The 20,420-nt window shown below is 39.1% G+C and overlaps 1 protein-coding gene across 2 annotated transcripts; it reads right to left on the bottom strand.

Annotated features, from left to right (window-relative positions):
* Positions 1-363: 363 nt before the first annotated feature.
* LOC121592111 (tetraspanin-9) lies at positions 364-20,148 on the bottom strand. 2 transcript variants are annotated; one of them, XM_041913404.1, is made up of 7 exons: positions 20,056-20,148; positions 19,098-19,238; positions 4,699-4,898; positions 4,475-4,573; positions 2,945-3,073; positions 1,203-1,565; positions 364-1,105 (listed from the first exon to the last, which is right to left on the bottom strand). In XM_041913404.1, the coding sequence occupies exons 3-7, from the start codon at positions 4,762-4,764 to the stop codon at positions 953-955; spliced, it is 810 nt and encodes a 269-aa protein (XP_041769338.1). In that variant the 5' UTR covers positions 4,765-4,898; positions 19,098-19,238; positions 20,056-20,148; the 3' UTR covers positions 364-952. The 2 variants fall into 2 exon arrangements, with proteins under 2 accessions (XP_041769338.1, XP_041769339.1); XM_041913405.1 differs by lacking the exon at positions 19,098-19,238 and having other exon boundaries at positions 20,056-20,119.
* Positions 20,149-20,420: the final 272 nt, after the last annotated feature.

Below are 20,420 nucleotides of genomic sequence, written 5' to 3'. Positions count from 1 at the left end.
AAGAGAACAACACATTTGAATTATTAGTTATTGATGATAATATCAGCCTAGTTGTGACAGTTCGTTCAAAGATTTGTCGGAAGAATTAAAGCATTTATGAATATCTGGAGATGCGGTTTCTGATATAACAGACGGGTTTTTATAATAATAGAAACAAAAATGGAATATGAAAATAGTTTTGGTTAGTTGTTGACATTTTCATATTCTCACAACGAAAATAAATAATATATGGAATAGTTGACATTTTCATATTCTGACAATGAAAATAAAACTTTCAATTACAATGATCACGTTTTTCTGCATCGCATTATAAAAAAACCCAAAATACTAAAATAAATAAATACTCAAAACTACTATGTTTTTCTTATGATAAATCGTTATATTTTACTTTTCATTTCTTAAAAACACGTAACTTAACAAAGGAAGGAATTTGAGAAACAAATTATTGCATTAGATACGAGGAAGAATGGAAATAGAGAAAAAGTAAATATGAATTAAATTATAGCTCTAGTCGAAATTCGCCGTAAAGATGTGCATCTGCATCTAATAATGGCTTGGGCGAAACAAATCGATAAATCGTTTATTAATTTTCTGTTCGTACCGATCCACACGGGCTGTAATTACTGTAATGGTTGCAAATTAATTGACAACCCACCTTGAACATGAACAAACACGTTCAATGAAACTATGCTGTTCGGAGACTCGCCTTAATGTTAAAGGTTTCCAAGAGATTCCTTCTAGATTCCTTCTGTATGTAAACAAAGGAGTAATCGCAAAAAAAATCGTTCTTCTTGTTAACTTTCTTTGTCGTCAAAAGTGCACTTTTCCGTTGTTTATGAAAATAATTCAGTGAGGCACTGCCTGGTCCGTGATGCAAGAATGTGACGATGATGGTGATGGTGATGATGATGATGTTGTACTTCAGCATCGTGCTTCGCTTCACGATGCAAACCTACAATCGCATTCCTCGATACTTTTCAATCGATTTACACAAACAGAAGGACAGGAAAATCGCCAACAGCTGCGTTAATCCAACTCCTATGGCAACAATGATGACCAGGTTGCGGTTGTACATGATCCAGTCTATTAGCGCATTATAGCATCCCTGAAAGAGGTGAAGAAACAATACATTAGCCATTGTTGTAAAACGGTAAAAACACACACACACACACGCACACACACACATAAACACACACACACACCTTTTTAAAGTAGCTATTCGAATCGGTTGGCGAGAAGGGACAGTTTTTGTCTTGCGGCTGGAATAGGGACGTTTGTACACAGCAAGCCGTCGGTATAATCTTATCCCGTTTGCTTTCGTTCCACTTCTCAGACCGTGCAAAGTCTCGGTAATCGTCAACGCCGCAGCAATGCAGTTCCGACATCATATAGTTCCACATTAACGTCACTGCATCGGTTTGGTTACGATCGTTGCTGGTGTAGTAATTTGAGATCGTGGTCTGGAGGTAGTTTTTGGTTTCTGTTCGCGCACGATCCTTGTACGCTGCTGCTAGTCCAAAGGCCGTCACCTCTGCTACTAGAATTACCAGCAAAAATAGGCCGTACTGTGGGATGGATAGTAGAAAAACAATTTGTTTAGAAAACACTATGACTATTATTTATCTGCACATGTTGATTCCGTGGCACAGCCGTAAAGTGTGTGATTTAACAACATGCCCGTCATGGGATCAAATCTCATGTGCTCTTCAGCTATGGGGTAGACCAATCAGTCATAAAAAGCACGGAAAGGAAGCAAACTATTATTATTACTCTGCTCCTGTTACTATTAGGGGAAAGTATATTAAATTATGTAATGAACGTTTTACCCTTTGCATAACTGATTACGTTTAAATTATTGAGTATATTATAACATTCAAATTAAATTATGTGTGTGTGGTGTGCGAGTGAAAACAAAACTGGTGAAACGTATAGATTAAAAAAACACACACACACATACACACATTATATACTTCACTCACTCCTTAAGAAAGGCCACACATACACACATGTTATACTTCACTCACTCCTTAAGAAAGGCTTAATAAATGTAAAATTGACTCATCATCGTTAGTGGATGCTGCTATACCAGCCGTATCTTCTATCTATGAGGCCATCATTTGCACATGACGTAAAGCCATGTGTGCGCAACGATGCATATACAACAAATACAAAAAAAGAGAATCGTCGGCAAAGAAACTTTAACTACTGCCATCCACTACTTTCGTTTTCAACATTACAAAACCGTAACACATTGGACGCTACCGGACTATGAAACGAATGCCAATAGACACTCATTGCACGAGAGCGTCTATTACCTAACATAAGTGGGTCGTAGAGCCCAAAACACATAACGATCAGATCAACTAACTATTCAATGCCCAATTGTCGAGCATGATGCTAAAAATGATGGGCCATGCTTGAAGTATATTAAACTGAACCTTTCATTAACCTTACTCATTAATACGGTTACGAGGAATCACTTGCTAGGTATTAATAGCATTAAAAACGTTAACGTTTAACTAGAAGAAAAACTGTTTAATGGTCCTATTTCGCATAAGATCTGATGAGTTTTTAAAATTGTTTCTTACCGGAAAATTATCATTAAAAGCTGATTTATTTTTGCTTGAGCATGACAAAAGTGATACTTGAAATGTAAAATAGTGTACTCAGAGTAACAAAACGCGACATAAACGGAACATTTACCAAACTAATAACGTGTCCCGCCCAAAGGTTAAATGCAGAACAGTGGATGAAATAGCTGGTTGTAAAAACACGATATGTGTCTTTTCGAACACGATAAGTACACACTATATTACAGGAGAAGAATGGCCTTATAGGATGGACCATAAACCGTTTAAAGGGATGAACCTATTGGACGGGGTGACCATTTTGGTAGTCGTTTAAAATCTCCTTATCTACAATCCGCATTCTTCTGTTTACATACCGTTGTTAGAAGGCACTGGCTTTCGCGTATCGCTCCACAATATCCGAGGAAGCTGAGGAAGAACATTACCGATCCGATTACAATCAGCAGATAAGCTAGCTGCTCTATAACTGCCGGTTGCGTAAAATGCTGTTAACGAAAAGGAAGAAAGTGATAAGATAACTTGTATTACTAACCATAAACACCTCTGTAGCACGTTAGTCACAGATTTCTCATCCCACGTACGATCTTCAATGTGATCCCGAGGCAACGGTGTGGGCATATGCAAGACGCATGTCTCGTTTATTTAATTAACAAACAATGTGTCACTTAATCGTACACATGTAAGCCGTGTTGCAACAGCTCCGAGTGTGACTGATGTTTGTACAAATTAGACCCCTCTGTAGATGATGGGTAGATGCGTTTGCATGCGTGAATGTTAACGGGCATCAATTTTTTCTTCTATGAGCAGAGTATAGATGATGTGACAGTATTATGATCAACGATTGTCGACGGAATATAATAAACTTTGTACTGTGATATATTTAATGTATTTTAGTAAATTTCATCATCCAAACTAAAATGAAATTCTCATTACAAAAGAAAAGATTTATCTTGCTTATAGAAACTCCCTTTTTTACTTTGTTGCATTGAGGTGCTGTAATGAATTCTTCGTCTCTCAATCAGGCGATAGGCGCCGTCAACGTATGATTTAAAATTGATGATAAGTTGCCATGTCTAGACGTAAAGAAACCCTGGCCATCATAAAGTTTCTGCATGCGATTGCTACGAATGAATTTATAATTCACCATGCAATTATGTGTCCGAATGTCTTGACGGCAAATAGTGCAAGTCCACCTACTATTCGAATGTGGCATGTGGCGATGTCAATGACCTCGCTTGCTTCGTATTAACTACTGTTATGCCGTAGTAACAACTATAGTAAGTAACTTTGCATATAGTTAAAATGTAAAAATTACGATTGTAAGCTTATTTACTTTAAATTACTTTAGTATTTCACTTTTAAAATTTAATGCAGTCGATGCTGTTAGAACCGACTAATAAACAAGAATAATTTATGATTGTAATTTAGTGTCACTACCGCTCCCACTATCAGCCCATTCCTACTTAGTTTTGCCTACGTTTCTATGACTTTAGCTCAAAACGCCAACGCACACCGGATGCAAATTCGATTCGACAAACGTTAGAAGTTATATTGCACCTCTCAGCTACACTCGGCGATGCAATGCGTTTTAGCATCGAAGGGCAATTAATCACTGAGCGAAAAAATATAGTCTTCTTTGAAGTCTTATATAGTGTCCGCAAGGGCATGCATAGAATGAAAAAAAAGTAAAGATACACCAGTAATGTTTCGAAACGGTGCGTGCATCGAGCAAACGCTGAATTTAAATTAACGAATTAATACAACTGTGTGTGACCGATGACGCAGCGCCATAGAACGCCAGGCGTGTCGTGTCTGACAAATTTTGTATTCCGTTCAGGCATTGCAATTGGCAGTGCGAGTAGTGAAAGGTGCTACGATTTACTTACCTCGAGCTGATCGTTTTCGACCATTTTCAGTAACGCTATAAACGATGTTTTATCTGTGGCTAGCCATACGCCCACACCGAGCACAATCGTTCCTAGGACCTAAAATATCGTTCGATAAAAATCATTAGTATATTGGTAAGCTTTATCAGCTCGAAATGATGCGTTCATCGTTCCTAGTGGTCGTTTCCAGTGCATATTTAAACGATCGCGCTACATGTACTTACAAAGAATAGAAAATTGAATACGGATAGTAGCGTTTTTGCTATGCATGATTCACAGTCGCACCCCATGTTGAAAGAGATCTGTTAACGGAATGTTGATGATTGCCGGCCAAAGATCACGGTGAGTTTGCAATACTGCACACAGTCACACTCTGCGGATGTAGTAAATTGGCGGGGTTAATGTCTCGACACCAGCAGATGACCTGAAATGAAGATAAAAAGTGGTATATCGATTAGGATCTCTCAATGTGCAAGAAGTCGTTGAACGCGGAAACGTTGCTAACTATTATTGTAATAAATAATATTGAATCCTTTAAGATTGATTAACAACTTTTGGAAAATGACATCGTGAACACTTTTCATCATGTCAAAATCGCTTCGTGGTCGGAATAACGATAACCGTTATCGTGTTTGCATGGTCTAAATTAAAGAGGTCACAGGTTAACTAAGGCACTGGATTCAATTGTTGTTCCATTCACAGATAACATCTTGACTTGGATTTACCTCTTTCCTTGACTACAAACTTCATACGCATCACATCAGTCTTTATATGATCATTCAACATTGTTTCAAGTATGTGCCTTAATTGGTGCTGGATAAATGTTAAATGATTGCCTTATTTTGAGCATGCTTATTTTGTTTCGAGTCCGTCTTGGACTCGAGCCTTGGACAAAGGCACCAGAAGAATCTCCAAAATTTAGACTATCTCTGCTTGTCTCCTTGAATTTAATCAAATCAAGCGAAAGAGCTGATATGACAAGTCAAAGCTAGCAGCAACGTGTGATTCAACTGTTCACGCATATGATGAAGAGATTAAAAACAGTAACTTCCACCTTAATGGGTTTTGTTAGTCACAGAATTGCTATTAGAGCTGGTCGATTTTAACTGCGTAAGCTGTTATATTGATTTATATAGTGAAACCATATGAAATCTACTGTATTACATGAACATAGAATACAAACGGATATATTTTATATACAAACATTTTTTTATTTTTACGTGATTCAATCTCGAGCTCAGATTCAATTGGCCCTTCCGCAATGTTTCTTTTATTTTTGCTTTTTTGCTGAACAAAATACAGAGAAAGTTAATGTGTAGACATGCGTTAGACAAATCGATTCGTTACATTTGTTATAGGAGAAGCTTGTACCTTTCGCTTTCCCTTCCCCATACTCCCTATAATACGCCTTTACACCTCACTGGTAAAGTCATTTCCAGCCATTCTGGTGAGTTTAGCTTGGACGGATCTTGGATCAGCTTACCATACTGGATCGTACACTGCATGCACGCAACACGCTGCACGATACTTCACGAAGTGTTTGGTCGATTTAAGTGAAAAAGTGGCATTGCTTAATCCATTATCATCTTTCAACGGCCATGCTAACGGATCCATTCCCTTTGCGCAAACACTGCCTGTGCGCAGCTGGAGAAGTTTTTGTTCTTAACCTGAATGGAATATAGCAACTTCTGTTTAAGTTGAAATTAACAACGAAAGCATGAATCACACCAAAGCAGGAAATAATGCAAGTTGAATGTACACATTTTGAATAAAAGATGTAATAAAAATTTTAGAGAACGAAAACTGTACTCAGCAGATGGCGTGTGACAATTTTTGATCGTTTTGATTTGTTCGTGGCGTAATTTTCTTATTAGCTGCATAGTTTCATGCATAGCCACTTCCGACACTCTAGTTTATCTGCTTCCGGGGATATGCCGGTTTGAACGGATGCAAAGAGGTTCCGTGGGCCGATCGATCATCGACTGATTAACCACGTACCATGACGGGAGCGATCCATGTGCCCCAATGTCAATTCCATGGCTCAACTTTAATGTGAACGGCCTCCTATGCACACAAATCGGAGAAAGTTGCCCCATAGCTAAAGCAATGATATAATACTGCGTAGATGAAAAAATCGTTGCTGTTGGAAGATAGTCTAAGTTTCTATATTTGACGTAATTTTATTCCATAACAGTTGGATCGGTTATTGCATTTGTGATATAGGATTTGTTCGTATATAGTTTGCTAGCTTTAACTAAAAATATCATACATTTTGCTGCCGATGGATGCATACGTTGATTGTAGTTTGCAACGTAGAGCGCATCGTGAACATTGAAAACGAAAATGTGAACGCAACACCATGCATTATAAATTCAATTTCACTTTTCCAGACAATGACCTAATTGGCGCGGATAAAAAGTTCGTTCTCATCCAACCCCATGCACGTACACATGTAAAACTGAAGCAAAAAAAGAAGTTCAGTTTAACATGCTAGGACAAAGAGCAATGCATCCTTTTCTGGGTCGCAATAAAATATTTACTCAGAGTACAGTTTCATGCATATGTACGCGAACATAGTAAAACACATTTTCAATGTTTTGCGCCTACATTGGTCATGGTGTGACATAGTTTAAATTCCTTCCCCTACCGCTTTCCGCAAATCATGCAGCAGTGATAATGTACATGCGATCATATCACCACCTCGTACGTACGGTGAAGTAATGAAATCGACAGCTCTCCTACTACTATTACTTTGCAAGGTATGAGCTCTTCCTGCCGAAGCTCTTCCTGCCGAAGCTCTTCCTGACAGCAATGCATTTGCGTGTTGTTTCCTATAATTACTAGCCAGTGTCTAGGGTGTAATGTACTATTACGCCTCGGATCAGACATCAAATGATACCGATTGCATTCCTGCGCCATCGATTGCAGAACATGTTTACTGAAGTGACCTACATGACAGTACCGATCAAATAAACGTTAATGCTTAGGGATATGTCAGTAGTTTGCAGTAAATTGGACTAACCCGTCTTCATGTTTGTAAACAATGTATTGTACGCAACTGTCAAGGAAACTAACACTAAATACAACATCAGCAGCATCAATAGCCAATTGACGGCAATCACAAATGATGTACAATTGTAGCATCCCTTCACTGCGCTTTCTTCTTTGATACACTCCGATACTTGATCACCTAAAATTGATCTTTCAAAAGATTGATTACCCAGCAAGTGATGCTTTTCATCGGTTGCCGGTGTCGATCGCTGTACTCGCTAGTGGCATGTAATGATGCTGCCTGGAGGGCCAATTTCTTGGAGCGTTGATAAGCACACTTAGGGAGTGATAGGACACTAGATATCGGATGCGAACGAGAAATCCGAACGACAAGTGGGAAACTGCATTACAACAGCCCACATGCCGAGTTTCCCGGAGGAAGTGATAGGCGTTTGAGGCGTCTCGCACAGTTTAGAAAGTACGCTGGACATAACAAAAGGCACCGACAATGGTAACGTGAGCCGTAATTTAAGACCTTTGAGCGATTTCGGTACGAGTGGTGCGCATGTGGAACCATCTTCACAGTACTACAATTGGCTCCAGGATCTCTCCATTGGCTCGGACACTCGCTTGGTGCTGGTGAACTGCTGGTGATCTTTTTTCTACTACTCCTTTGGGGTGAAATGTGAAAGTCGTGAGCAGCGAAGTACAAGCAAGCAGCCCCCGTACAGGTGGTGGTATGCTAATTGTTTAAATCAATACCTTCGTACGCGTTGGAACTTGGAAAACGGAAAATGAATGAGTCTATGCTACAATAACAAAAAAAAAATCAAAGAGGTGAGAGCTTTCCGCGATGTCTCCTTGGGCGTATATAAGCAAGGTGTATGGAGCTGGATGGAAGAAAGTTGGCCCCAAATGCGCCGCTCAGACTGTTGAACAATGCTGTAACCACGTGTACAATACATCAAGGCCCTGCTACCGTGATGAGCCTATGCTGTGACAAACTGGTGCGGGTGCTACATAGGCTAACTATTGGAAAGAAATGAAACGCTTAATCATGCCAGACGTCGATGAAGTATCATTGATCAAAATCCAAGAGCTCCTGGACGTCGGTAGACATTTAATTGACAAACCGTAATAAATATGCATGAAGCCATAGTAAACGATCCACTGGAACTGATATAGGCAGATATTACCATTCGGTGAGCGTTCCCGTTGGAATGGTTAGTAAGCGAAACTGTGATTTTCTTCGATTAAACTATGCTTCGTTTATTCTTAGAAAGTTGTTAAGGAAGTAGAACTTTTGTCTTGGCTGATTGTGTGAATTGTTATAGAGACTCTTTATAAAGCATAAGCATAAATATTGATCCCTTACAATTGGCGTAAAGTGGATCTGTATACTACCATCAAATAGAGAGTAAATTGAAATTATTTCCAAAACGTTAAATTCTTTCCTAAGAGCGGTTAATCATCATAGAAACACCAACAGATTTGCGAAGTTAGCTACGATGTATGTTAAAAAAGGCACATCATAAAACTGTCTGTCCAGTCAAAAAAAGAAAGGAAAAAGAATTCGATAAAAAAGCATTCCAGCAGAACGGAGTGGTTACTGAATAGGCGTTTAAAATCGTCACAATTAATGTGGGTGGGTTGGCAGGTACGTTGCAATTGTTATCGTTACACTCCACTTGACAGCGAGTAATACGGTCAGTCAGCACAGTGGACATGACACAGTGAAGCTAACAGTAGAAGCTAATAAAAAAATAAACTTCCCGTGAAAACGATCCCGTGTTGTTCGATCACGATCATTCAGTGCTAACCCTGAGCACGATCACGCCGTGTAACGCATAAGGTGTGCCACGATTGAATCCAACTGTTACGCGTGATCACGAACCCGTTAGGGATTGTCAACGAAGCTGTTTTGGCACCAGAGGCAGGTACGTTTGATAGTACTTGGTTTCTGTCCATAGAGACTAACCGTGAGACATGAACTTGAACCAATGTTATAACTCAAACCGTTAGAAGATCACTGGTACAACTTATCTGATAGTATTATGGAGTTTCAAAATGAAATGTTCACACAGCTTTTTTGGAACTTATTGATATGTCGAAAGTGTCTCAGAATTGTGTCAAAATTTTCATTCATTTCGGCTATCTTTAATCATTTATCACTGATGGATCAGAATTTCTCTGATCAACAGATATGAAATGATCGATCTCGGATGAGGTTAACAATTTGTGGGAATAACAATCCTCCACTTCCGTCCTTTCTTCCATAAAGCCCCTTGCCTGCCGTGAACTTTGAATCGTTGTCTAATTGCGCTCGAAATTTTCACCACCTCAAAGACATTTTGTTTTGCTGTACGCTTGGATGCAGAGAGGATGGGGTAAAATTTGCCAAAAAAAGAAGATAATTTTCCCTTCCTTTTATTGTTGAAACATAATGAGTGTACGATTCAGGTTGTGAGATTACTTTTACTTACACCCGTAAAGTGTACGTTGGCCACCCGTTATGTTGGATTTTTTTGTTCAAGCCGGTTCGTAGTAAAAGAAAGTGGACAAACTTTACATAAAAGCATTTTATTTACGTTCGACCTTTTGACCGTAGGGTTGGTCTTAGTCAATCAAGGCATGGTCGGAAGTTTTAATATGCGCTAGCGGCACTTTTGTTTACGAGTGCAATAAATCTGTTGTAAACATTACACGGAAAAATTACACCATAGTTTTGTGTTGAAAGTTACTAATATATGAAGCGATTACCTCGTAACTGTTTCGTAGAATGGTTTCTCGGTGTTTGTTTTAAGAGAAATCTTAAATATTCATAAAAGCACAATCTATGCAGCACTCGAAAATATGTTTATGAAATATGCATCAACTTAACAACAGAAATGAGTTCTTAGATAAATTGTAGATAGGTAGTCGATGGAGATCTTTCTTCATGTTAAGTTTTCCCTTTCTACATCATGGATCAGTTCACGGTATAAAAAAAAAACAACAAAAACACACACGAGCAACATTCTCTCATGCGTGAAGGATAGGTCACTGTGAGCGCCCCTGGGCTGCTGAACTTTGCACACTTGCTACAGCGCTGGAACGCTTGAAAAGAAGCAACTTGTATATGGCGATGCAGGCGGGAAAACTTCATGCAGAGAAACAATAGCATCTTAATTGCACATCCAACGCACACCTACGTCTGCTAGTAGAATGGAACTATTAACCAATCTGCATGCATTATTGCATACGTTCTTGAAACTATCCCATCGATATTATGTGAAAGGTCTGCCTGTCGATTGGCCGACCGTCAAAAGTTGTGCAAAGGTTCGCTTGTTACGAAACTGTATGCCCAACCGAGAGTATGCCCGACGCGGCAAAACGGCGCTATGCTATACAATAGCATTGCTGATGGTCTAGACTCTAGAATGTAGAGATTGCTTGAGACATTGTATTTTGCGTTCTCAAATAAACATTCTGTGTATAAAAGTAACTATTATCTATAATATATGAATGATTCCACTTCTCTACACTAAAAAGCTAATTAGCACTTAATACTTTTCATATTTCTCGACGTAAAAAAAACTAACACACCGGAAAATTGTTTTATCTACGCAGTTGAAAAATCCAGCTTGCGAGGCTAAATAATCTGTATTTTTAAGTTCAGTGAAGCATGCAAACACAAAAACATATTCTTCCGCCTCCGAAACTTATAAATCACTTCCATATCTTTCCGCCATGGATACTGATGAATGGGACAGCAACAAAACCACAATTCAATGTGTCTCTTGGTAGTAGCCAGTTTCACAGTCTTCCTAGATGTAAGTAGTGCGATAAAACAGGAAACGTTTCGTGTGACAGGCCTGGGATCAGCTTCAATGTTGCCTGGTAGGAAAGTGCACTGCACACTCTCCAGGGTTTACTTTCTCTTTCGCGTTTGCGTTGAACTTGCAGTTCCAGACACAACCATAAAGGTGTTAGATGATAGAAAATCAAAAGTGGTGGCAGAGAGCGGCCGAATGGAAAGGGAACTAAACCTGCTACGGAACGTACTTCAAACGGAACGGTGGAATGTATCTAAAACTAAAGCTCGATTGCATCGCCGGTGAGCGTAGACCGTGGATTTGCCAATAGCATTCATCGTCTTTCGTTAATTCAGCATTAGTGTAGTAATAATCTTACGGAATCATACCGTGTTGAAGTACATACATATGTAAAAAAACATATGAATGTGCAAAACAATAGTGGCAAAACACTACACTACATGCTTTTGTATTTTTAGTGACAAATTTACAACATTTGGCGTATGATTTGCAAATGTTGTATGCGTTCTTTTTTGCTTAGATCGCGGTAAAAGTCAGGATAGGGAAATGAAGCCACAAATGGACGTTTACAACCAACGATACACTTGGAACGTACTTAAGAAACTCTACCGTCAATCAAGGCCAGACAGACGGCGACATAAACGAAACTTTCATTCCCGATGGATAAACGACCTAATAAGAAATGCCCTTTTGCAAACGGATGGACACCCCGTTGGCAACTGCAAACACCCATAACGGCCAGCAACATCGGTGAAAGTTGACGAAATGGAATGGTAGCAGTCTAATGATTGAAGCGATCGCTACACGTCGCACAATGCATCCACAATGCATCTAACGTAGCCTGTGCAGTTGCTGTGTGCATGCGCGTTATCTTTTTTGAATAAGCATACACGTTTTATTGATGCAATCTGTAATCTTTTGTATCGTTTGTTTTGCTTTTGACAATATAAAAGCATCGCAAATTGTTTGATTCAGATTCAATGGATTAGGGTTAAGAAAGAAGGTACTTTCTAATAAGGTACGCTTTTGTTGTCTTTATTTAAATATGCGTTGTAAATGGCTACAGGTTTAAAAAGACCCCGCAAAGACAAAAATGTTTCGCTCCTTACTACATTCGCTCGCATCAGTACACATTCGAATACACATTACGGGGTTTTCACATTGAGACCATTAGTACATCACTTCACAAAAACAACTATACCTTTATTTATGGACTGGACAGCTATGGAAGCGTGGAAGAATGGAATGTACCGTACCAGCCAAGCCTAAACATAAACTCTCCGTCTCCAAGGTCGATTGAAATGTCACTTCTACTACCATCAATGAAACGTGTTTAGGACCAGTTCTAGCCGCCAGTATTGATGTGGGGATGTTGTTCATGAGCGAAAACCAACAAAACCGGACAAGCATATTGAAACTCGTCCTCAGTTTTGAGACTTCGCTGATGATTCTGTGGAAACCTTCATTTGTGTTGACGGTGTGCTACTAGGTTCCATATCCAGATTGTCCAAAGTATTCCCACACGGTGCACGCAAACTGCATGCATGCACATGATACCTTGTGATTCTTATCGCACTATCTCCGCAAGTATATACATCTCAATGCTGCTGCTGTTGGAGCGTCAAGGTTGGCGAGCTTCTGCACACAGGTTACGCAATAATGCTCGCAACGACAGACAATCGACCTAATGCACAAGTGAAACTATTGTGCGTAACATCATCACAGTTTGGCGCCGTTTTGGCAAAACTGGCAAAGTGGGGACTGGTTTGTTGATCGACCCAGCATTCCATTAACAGTGCGTATTGTTGTTTGGATTGCATAACTGAGCGTTTAAAGCACAGCATTGAAGCTTTGAAACGTACACATGGCTGAACTTCCATCACAGGAAACGCTTGATTGACATCGGATGACCGCAAAATTTAAACCGCCTACTAAGGAAGATAGATCAAAAAGGAAAAGCACTATTGATTAGGGACCCGTCCAACGAGCCCAAACTTTGATGACGGTACAGATGACAACGATCTGTCATCTGTCCAATGGTGATCGGGGACAGGAAATCTGTGTCATGCGTTCAGAAATGACCATTTGTAACGATGGTCTGTAACTTTGGAACGATGACATTGAATGATCATACGGACGACCGAAAAGGCTGTCACACAGATGATCGCTAGAAACGGTAAAGCTTACCAACACTATTGTTATACTATAAATTTAATTGACAATTTTTTAATCAATCGTCCAATTTTATCAGTTTCTACTGAATTAAAAAAAATATCATAACTTACATATGGTAACTGAAACCGTTATCATGCCCAACATATTGTATCAGTATTGTTATTCCATGTCATGGTGCCATTGCTGCGTTTGATTAAAACAACTCTTTCATAAGCCAAATATTAATCACAATTGAATGTAGCAGGGTATTGCTTGCGTTTCTCTTATACGATGCTTAAGATTTTCAGGAGCGAAATTTACTTCAAATGTGCTTTTGGATTTTAGAACTCCTTGGACAAAATCGGGTCCAATGGTATTTGCAGATAACAATAATTTGATTGAAATATTTAATTATAGTTTGCTATCAAAAATAACAACTTTCGTAAAAGCAGGATATGGGCATGTATTCCATTCATTCGGCTGATGGATTACTTAGCAAGGTAAATAGCAGGAAGTTTCCATCGCGGAAAGGATGCACAACACCGGAAGTAAAACTTCCGCCGGCCGGATGAAAATGTGCTATGCGTTAAATATGGGTCGTTCGATTTTCGTTAATCTAACGGCCTTGTATAGTTGCGGCATTACTTATTGGCTGAATTTGATCTTTTAGTTGTCTTTAATTGAGCAAAAAAAAGTGGTAGAGCCTTGTCGTCGCAGACGATTTTAGCCACTGAAAGGGGAAGCATTTCGGGCATTTGAATCTCTTGTTGCAGTGCCTGAAACACGCCGAGGGGATTGGGTCGTTCAACTTTGGCACGTTTTGGGACTAACCGCAACAGCATAGGCTAAGGCTTACCACAACTATGTTTACCACCGGATACGGCGTTGGCTGAAAGGAAGAAATCACCGAAAGGAGAGTACGACGGTTTCCATTTTCATTCGGAACCCTATTTCCCTATGGTGTTGTTGTTGGTCTAAGACGACGGTGTGCTATTTTTAATTCTCGTGTTACAAACGTACGCGCGTCTCGAAGCAGATCTTTGTGTAGGAAATTTCGTTACAATCAGATGTAAAGTAGAAGAGAAACATCATGGCAAAGGTATAGGCGATTGATTATCATGGTTTGTTTCAGTATTGTTAATCGTTTAATACAAACTTGGCGCATTTGCTTAAGAAAACAAATCAAGTGCGTTAAAGAAAATAAAAAAAATATATCAAGTTAAAAATCCTCTTTAGTTTTTGTTTCGTTGACAAATCAAACAAAGCGCTTCGGTAATGAAATGACCAGTAACATAGTGAAAATCATGAATATGCATGTGCAGTAGTCCCATCGTTCTGCGTTATAAAATGTTCAGAAAATTATACAGCTCATCAAGATAGAAGCATACTTCCATCAAACCGGCAAAAACTGCTCAGCGCAGCATTATACCAGCAATCACAATTTAGTAATGATCCGTCGTATATTACATTTTCCACACATTATGCAAATGCGTTCACTGTAGTGCTTGCAGCTGATTCGCGTGGTCCTCTGATTCCCGGGTCGCGGGTCTGGTGACCAGTGTAATTCTCCACAATCATAAACAGCGATCGGACTTTTCGTACTAAGCCTTCGGCTTTTAAGCTAGTTCTCGTACCAGTGTCTTATTATTCGTACATCTCGACAACGTTCTTCGTCCACTTCCTGCCCAGCGTATCGTGATCATCATGCTTTTCAGCGGAGCAGAAAATGCTATAAATTCACTAGCCAACTTGAGCTATTCGCTCTGTTGTCTTTTGAAGAACCCCTTGTTGACGTCGGCTATTGTTGTCAGCATAAGATCGATTGTAACGAAGGATGTAACGAAGGAACCAAAATGAGCAAGGGTAGCTACCGAGCAGCTCGATGTTGCTCGATGTGTGTGTGTGTGTTTTGTATGATCGTTCAAGTCTCGCCATGACACGGCCTGTTCGCATAAAAATAGGAGCAATCCCAGGTGCGGGAGATTCGATGCGTACTTAGTATGTGCGTACTTGCGATGGGAATTACCTAAATCGAGGGTCACCACTGCTGGCGCTAGGGTTCCCTTTGTGTGCAGGGTTGATTGTCTTTGAGGAAAAATAAAAATCAAAATCTTCACACAAACAACACCACACATGGTGTGTATTGTTTTTTCCTCTTCTTGGGGTGCACAGCTTTCATTCCTTTCACTCGCGACCATGCACGCATACGAACGACCGTATTTTGGCCCCTTTGCTTTTTACTCACAAGCGCAGCACCGAGAGCCCTCAAGTCGTCAAGCAACGGTGGTCATTTCCTTCCACGTTCTACAGGCGTCTTGCGATGCGGTCAGCATAATTATGCTCCATGGGGTACAAGCAAGCGGCCGGTCCGTCGGTTGCATTTAATGTGTAGTTTTTTTTCTTTCTTGTCCCTCTTTGCCTCTTTGTGAGTGGTTGTGATGGTGTGCGTCGCTTTTTACCTTGGTGGCGTTGCTGAGAACCATTACATACCCAAAGGCCGGCTTGAAATCGCCCATGTCACATACAAGTTGCCGCTTCAGAAATCTCGAATAAGGTGCCACATTTTAGGAGAGGGAAAAATAAACACCATCGTCTGAGAGCTAGCGGGAACCACTGGTGCAGGAAACGTTTTCGGCGAGAGGTCAAGCGAAAAACTTAAGAATGGGTTTACTGACGGAGAGGAAACACGTTCAGAATTGGAAATGAAAATTGAGGAAATCATTCATTGTTTCACATGAGAGGTGAAGAAAGAAAAATCGTTCGATTCAGTGATCTTAGACTTCAGTAAATTAATGAATTATTTGATCACTTAACTCAGTTAATCTAGCTAATTGTTTAAAGTACTTTCAATTATTTATCTTAGTTCGTATTTAATTAGAAAAATTTCTTTGGCATATTGTCAAAAAATATTGTAAAAATAATCTTATAGTCCTTTGTTTTATTTTCTTTGCAGATGATCACTAGTAACAGAGCGATTTTCTGATATATTTGCCTACGGTAGCCTAGTTTAGTCAACAGGCCGGTAAAACACGTGGCGTTAATGAGCGTCAAGAGGGGAGTACATTTCTTAGTTTGTGTGTCATTCTGTTTACGTATGGTAGATACAATGCATTTGAGTAAATAAACTCCAGTAACTTTCTATATGAGAGCATGCGAGAGGTCTACATAGAATGATGATATTGAAGAAAGTTATGTAACTCTATAATTGCAAGTTTTGTGCTCTAAGTTTTTACGATGAACCTTTAGCACCTAATAATCAGTGGTTGGCAGAATTATTAAAATTATTAAAAATCGTAAAGTTATAGTTATGTGCTAGTTTTTTTAAGACATTTAAGCACATGTTTCACGATGCGATTTAGTGCTGTCGCAATCAGTAATGTACAACAATGCTCAACAAGGCTACCGCAAAAATGCGCCGTCCGAACCTACTATGATTGGTTTGTCTACAATTGGCTAATACTGGTGCATAGGTTCGTTACCCGTACGACATGACATCACTGCACTGTACGGAACTAGTAGCTTTAGTCACTGCTATGCTAATGTTTTAATACAGTATCACTTAAAAGTTGCACCAAGCGAATTGCTCGGAGGCTAAAATATTGAGCAAATAAATATTCTGACTAGTAGTCTGCAGTAAATCAACGTAACATAGAGAAAAAAAAAATTACCGTAGTTAACGAAGGGCTAAAAGGTACTTCATCTCTGTCGTTTCGATTACATTGTTACTGTATTGGATATAAAAATTCATCCACATTGTCTATTTTAAGACAACAAGCCGCCCAAGATGAAGTTCAACGAGGAATTTTTGAGTTGTTTTTTAATAATTTTATCCCATAAAATTTATTAAACAAATACCTTATTTTTTCATTAAAAATTTAGCTTTTTATTAATAATTGACTTCTAACTCTGCTTTTAGTGCATTAATGTAAGCCAAAACAGCGAGTGTTAAACATTATAGTCATTTCGCTGTAAGTCTTCTCCAAGGGGGGAATTTCGTGTCATATTTCCCTTTACCACATCAACAGACACTTTTAGGACACGTATTATATACTAAACCGGATCTATTTGTTTGTGGAAAACTATTCGTGTCGAGTACGTAAAAGGTTAAACGTGCCTATGTTAGAGTTAAAGTTTTGTTTTATGTTAGTTCAACAAGTCAACTGATACATAACTTGCAGTATTGAGTGCATACATCACCAGATGGTTGCAGCGTGCTCCAGAAATATATTACAAAACAACGAAAACAGGTCGATCGTATCCCTGGCGGTAGGTTGCATAATATGCGTGCAAACATTTAGCTCAGACCACCTGCAATTTAATGCAACCGGTTGTGTCCTTTGTGCACAGTTTGCAACGCAGCATGCACCCGATCGAAACGAGATTGCTCAGAGTTTTCGATAAGAAAGTTTATTACACAATTAAAAGTACACCTCTCCCGATCTAGATGGTTTAAATGAGGCCGGTTTAAGTGTGGTTAAGTTTTTACAATACAATTATTTATATACAAATGTGTAATAAATGTGGTAGAAGCTTCCATATAAAGTTATCAGTACCTTTATCCATTCCAAAAACTTTTCCTAAAAAAGTAAGATAAAAAGTACGAAAGAGTGACCAAAAACAGAATACCTGTTCCTAATGAGAATATCCACTCTCTACACCTTCCATTCCACGAAAAGGTATTGGTGACCTGTTTCGAAACCTTAAAGTGTATCACACAATGAACAGACAACAGGTCTGACAACGGACTACGTTTAACCAACCGTAGACCTTCACTGTCTGCCAACCTTTAAAAAGATATATTTTTGAGTATCATTTTACTTTAAGGGAACAGAATCCAGATTACTGGACGTTACCATACCAGACAGCTACTACTGTTTTATATTTTGAGCTGTATAGCTGTATTTTTGTAGGTTTTGAGAAATGATGCGGTACTTGGTTCATACGATAGTTGAACCTAATATGGGAATGTTGTTAAGTTGTTGTTAAGTTAAGTTAAGTAATTTGTCGGCTTTATCACGGTGCAGGTGAACAATACCGGCCTTAGCATGTTCAAAACATCGGCTTTCATCAAAAAGGAAGCTTTTAAAACAATAATTGCATTTGTTATTATGCTGGCAGACAAAACATCAAATAGAGAAACTGGTGAAATACTCTCTCAGATTCATCTGGTAAAACCGTTTTTAAACCCGAAATTCGTCGAAAATCGATGAGTTGCGAGCAAAAAACAATCAGATGTTTGAAATTCTAAAACATCTCTTACGACCTTACGATGGAGTTATTTGAACAATTGGTAGTAACTCAGCTGTACAGCGAAATACACGTTCAAATGATCGACTAGACATAGGAGGAACTTTAAAGGTAATATTACACCAAAAAGGGGAAACAGTAAAAGAAAGATATAAGTCACTTGAATTAGCTCAAACGTTTTTTTTTTTTCATATTTTTGGCTCATGAGGAGTTTGGTGCTGGAATTAATTTTTGACTAAAAGGTCATCACAAATGATGTCATCAGTAGTGGCGCAATGTGTTGCCGTAGACGTATTTCAATATTTAAATTCATTCTGCCTCCAAACATGGCATAATATTTTAAAACCCATTCTCAAGTTCAACATTAAAAATAGCTTAGTTGTTTTGCAACACTAAAGTTAACTTTTTTTACATACCTAAACACAAAAATCAGTAACAGTTTTTGTATCACTCTAAGAACAATAGCTTATCTGTAGAAGCTAATGTTCTTGTGGCTCTGGTTGAAGCAACGTACTTTCTCTGCATTCCACGGAAATTAATCGCTCTGGATTAGTGAGCTGAAATTTAACGACAAACACGTTATGAAAAAGAAGACACACTCGCATCATAAGCACATCTGTATCACGGGAACATATTGATGCCAGCATATTTGACCTTTCTTCAGTCCACTCGCTTCATCAGGGCAAATGCGTACACTTGGTTTGATTATCATTGAAATTGTAGATTTTTTATTATACCAAAAGCACTACTACTACGGGTGGGTAGAGGGGGTCATAGGGTCAACATGCTCTATGAAGCAAGCATGCATCTTTTAGGCTGGTAGCTAAACAAAGTTACTTTTGTTATTTTGAACAAGTTGCCACAATTGGACTGCAGCACGATAATATATTGCATACATTAACACTTTTATTTTGTTATGATGCATTCGGATACTTGGATTCGGATGCTCGCTACAACTATTGCATGACGACTATTTCGTAACAACAACTGACTAGTAGCACTAGAGCACACCACTGTCACTAGCACCACGCAGAATTAACATTTATTCTTCCATCCAAATCTCTAGGGTGATCGTACGAATCAAATTGGAGGGAACGCATCCATTCTCCGTTCACTGCCGTCACTTGTCACTTCCACCCAGCTAACCTAACCGCATCTCCTCGGTACCCTGATCTGTGGGAGATAATACTTTGAACGGTACGGTTTGCAAAGGTTCCGCAGACACAATTTCGCTTGGACCATGTGGTTATAGGCACAAGAGGAAACGATCAATTCTTAACACGTTTCACGAGCACACGTTTCGAACGTACAAAAACAGGTTTCGGGCGACACGGTAAACAACAAAAACAACAGAACAGCCGTTACGGCTCTTACCAGGCATACAACGAACACGCCGTACTCGCGACCGCGCTTGTCAAGGGCTGGTTGTAGACAAAAATATTATGGACGCAGCTGCGGCTTCGCTCAGTAACGCTCAGCTTGTTGGAATCGAAGTGTTCATTCTCCGTGTTCATTTTGAAGACGTTGACAGACAGACGCATCGATGTTGAAGAGGTATGTGGGAAGAAATATAGAAAATAGACAAATAATGTTTTAAAATTTATGTTCCTTTTCTGTAAATAAATGCATTAGTTATCGTAAGATTTTTTTGCCCTTCGTCATACGGACTTCTGAATACAAACATATTTTTTATCTTTCCAAAAGTTGTATGCGTGAAGTCTGGTTTATTTTATCCATTG

This window comes from Anopheles merus, chromosome 2L (assembly GCF_017562075.2).
Source record: "Anopheles merus strain MAF chromosome 2L, AmerM5.1, whole genome shotgun sequence".
Lineage (NCBI taxonomy): Eukaryota > Metazoa > Arthropoda > Insecta > Diptera > Culicidae > Anopheles > Anopheles merus.
The sequence above is the reverse complement of the archived record's forward strand: the minus strand, read 5'-3'. Positions and strand labels throughout refer to the sequence as shown.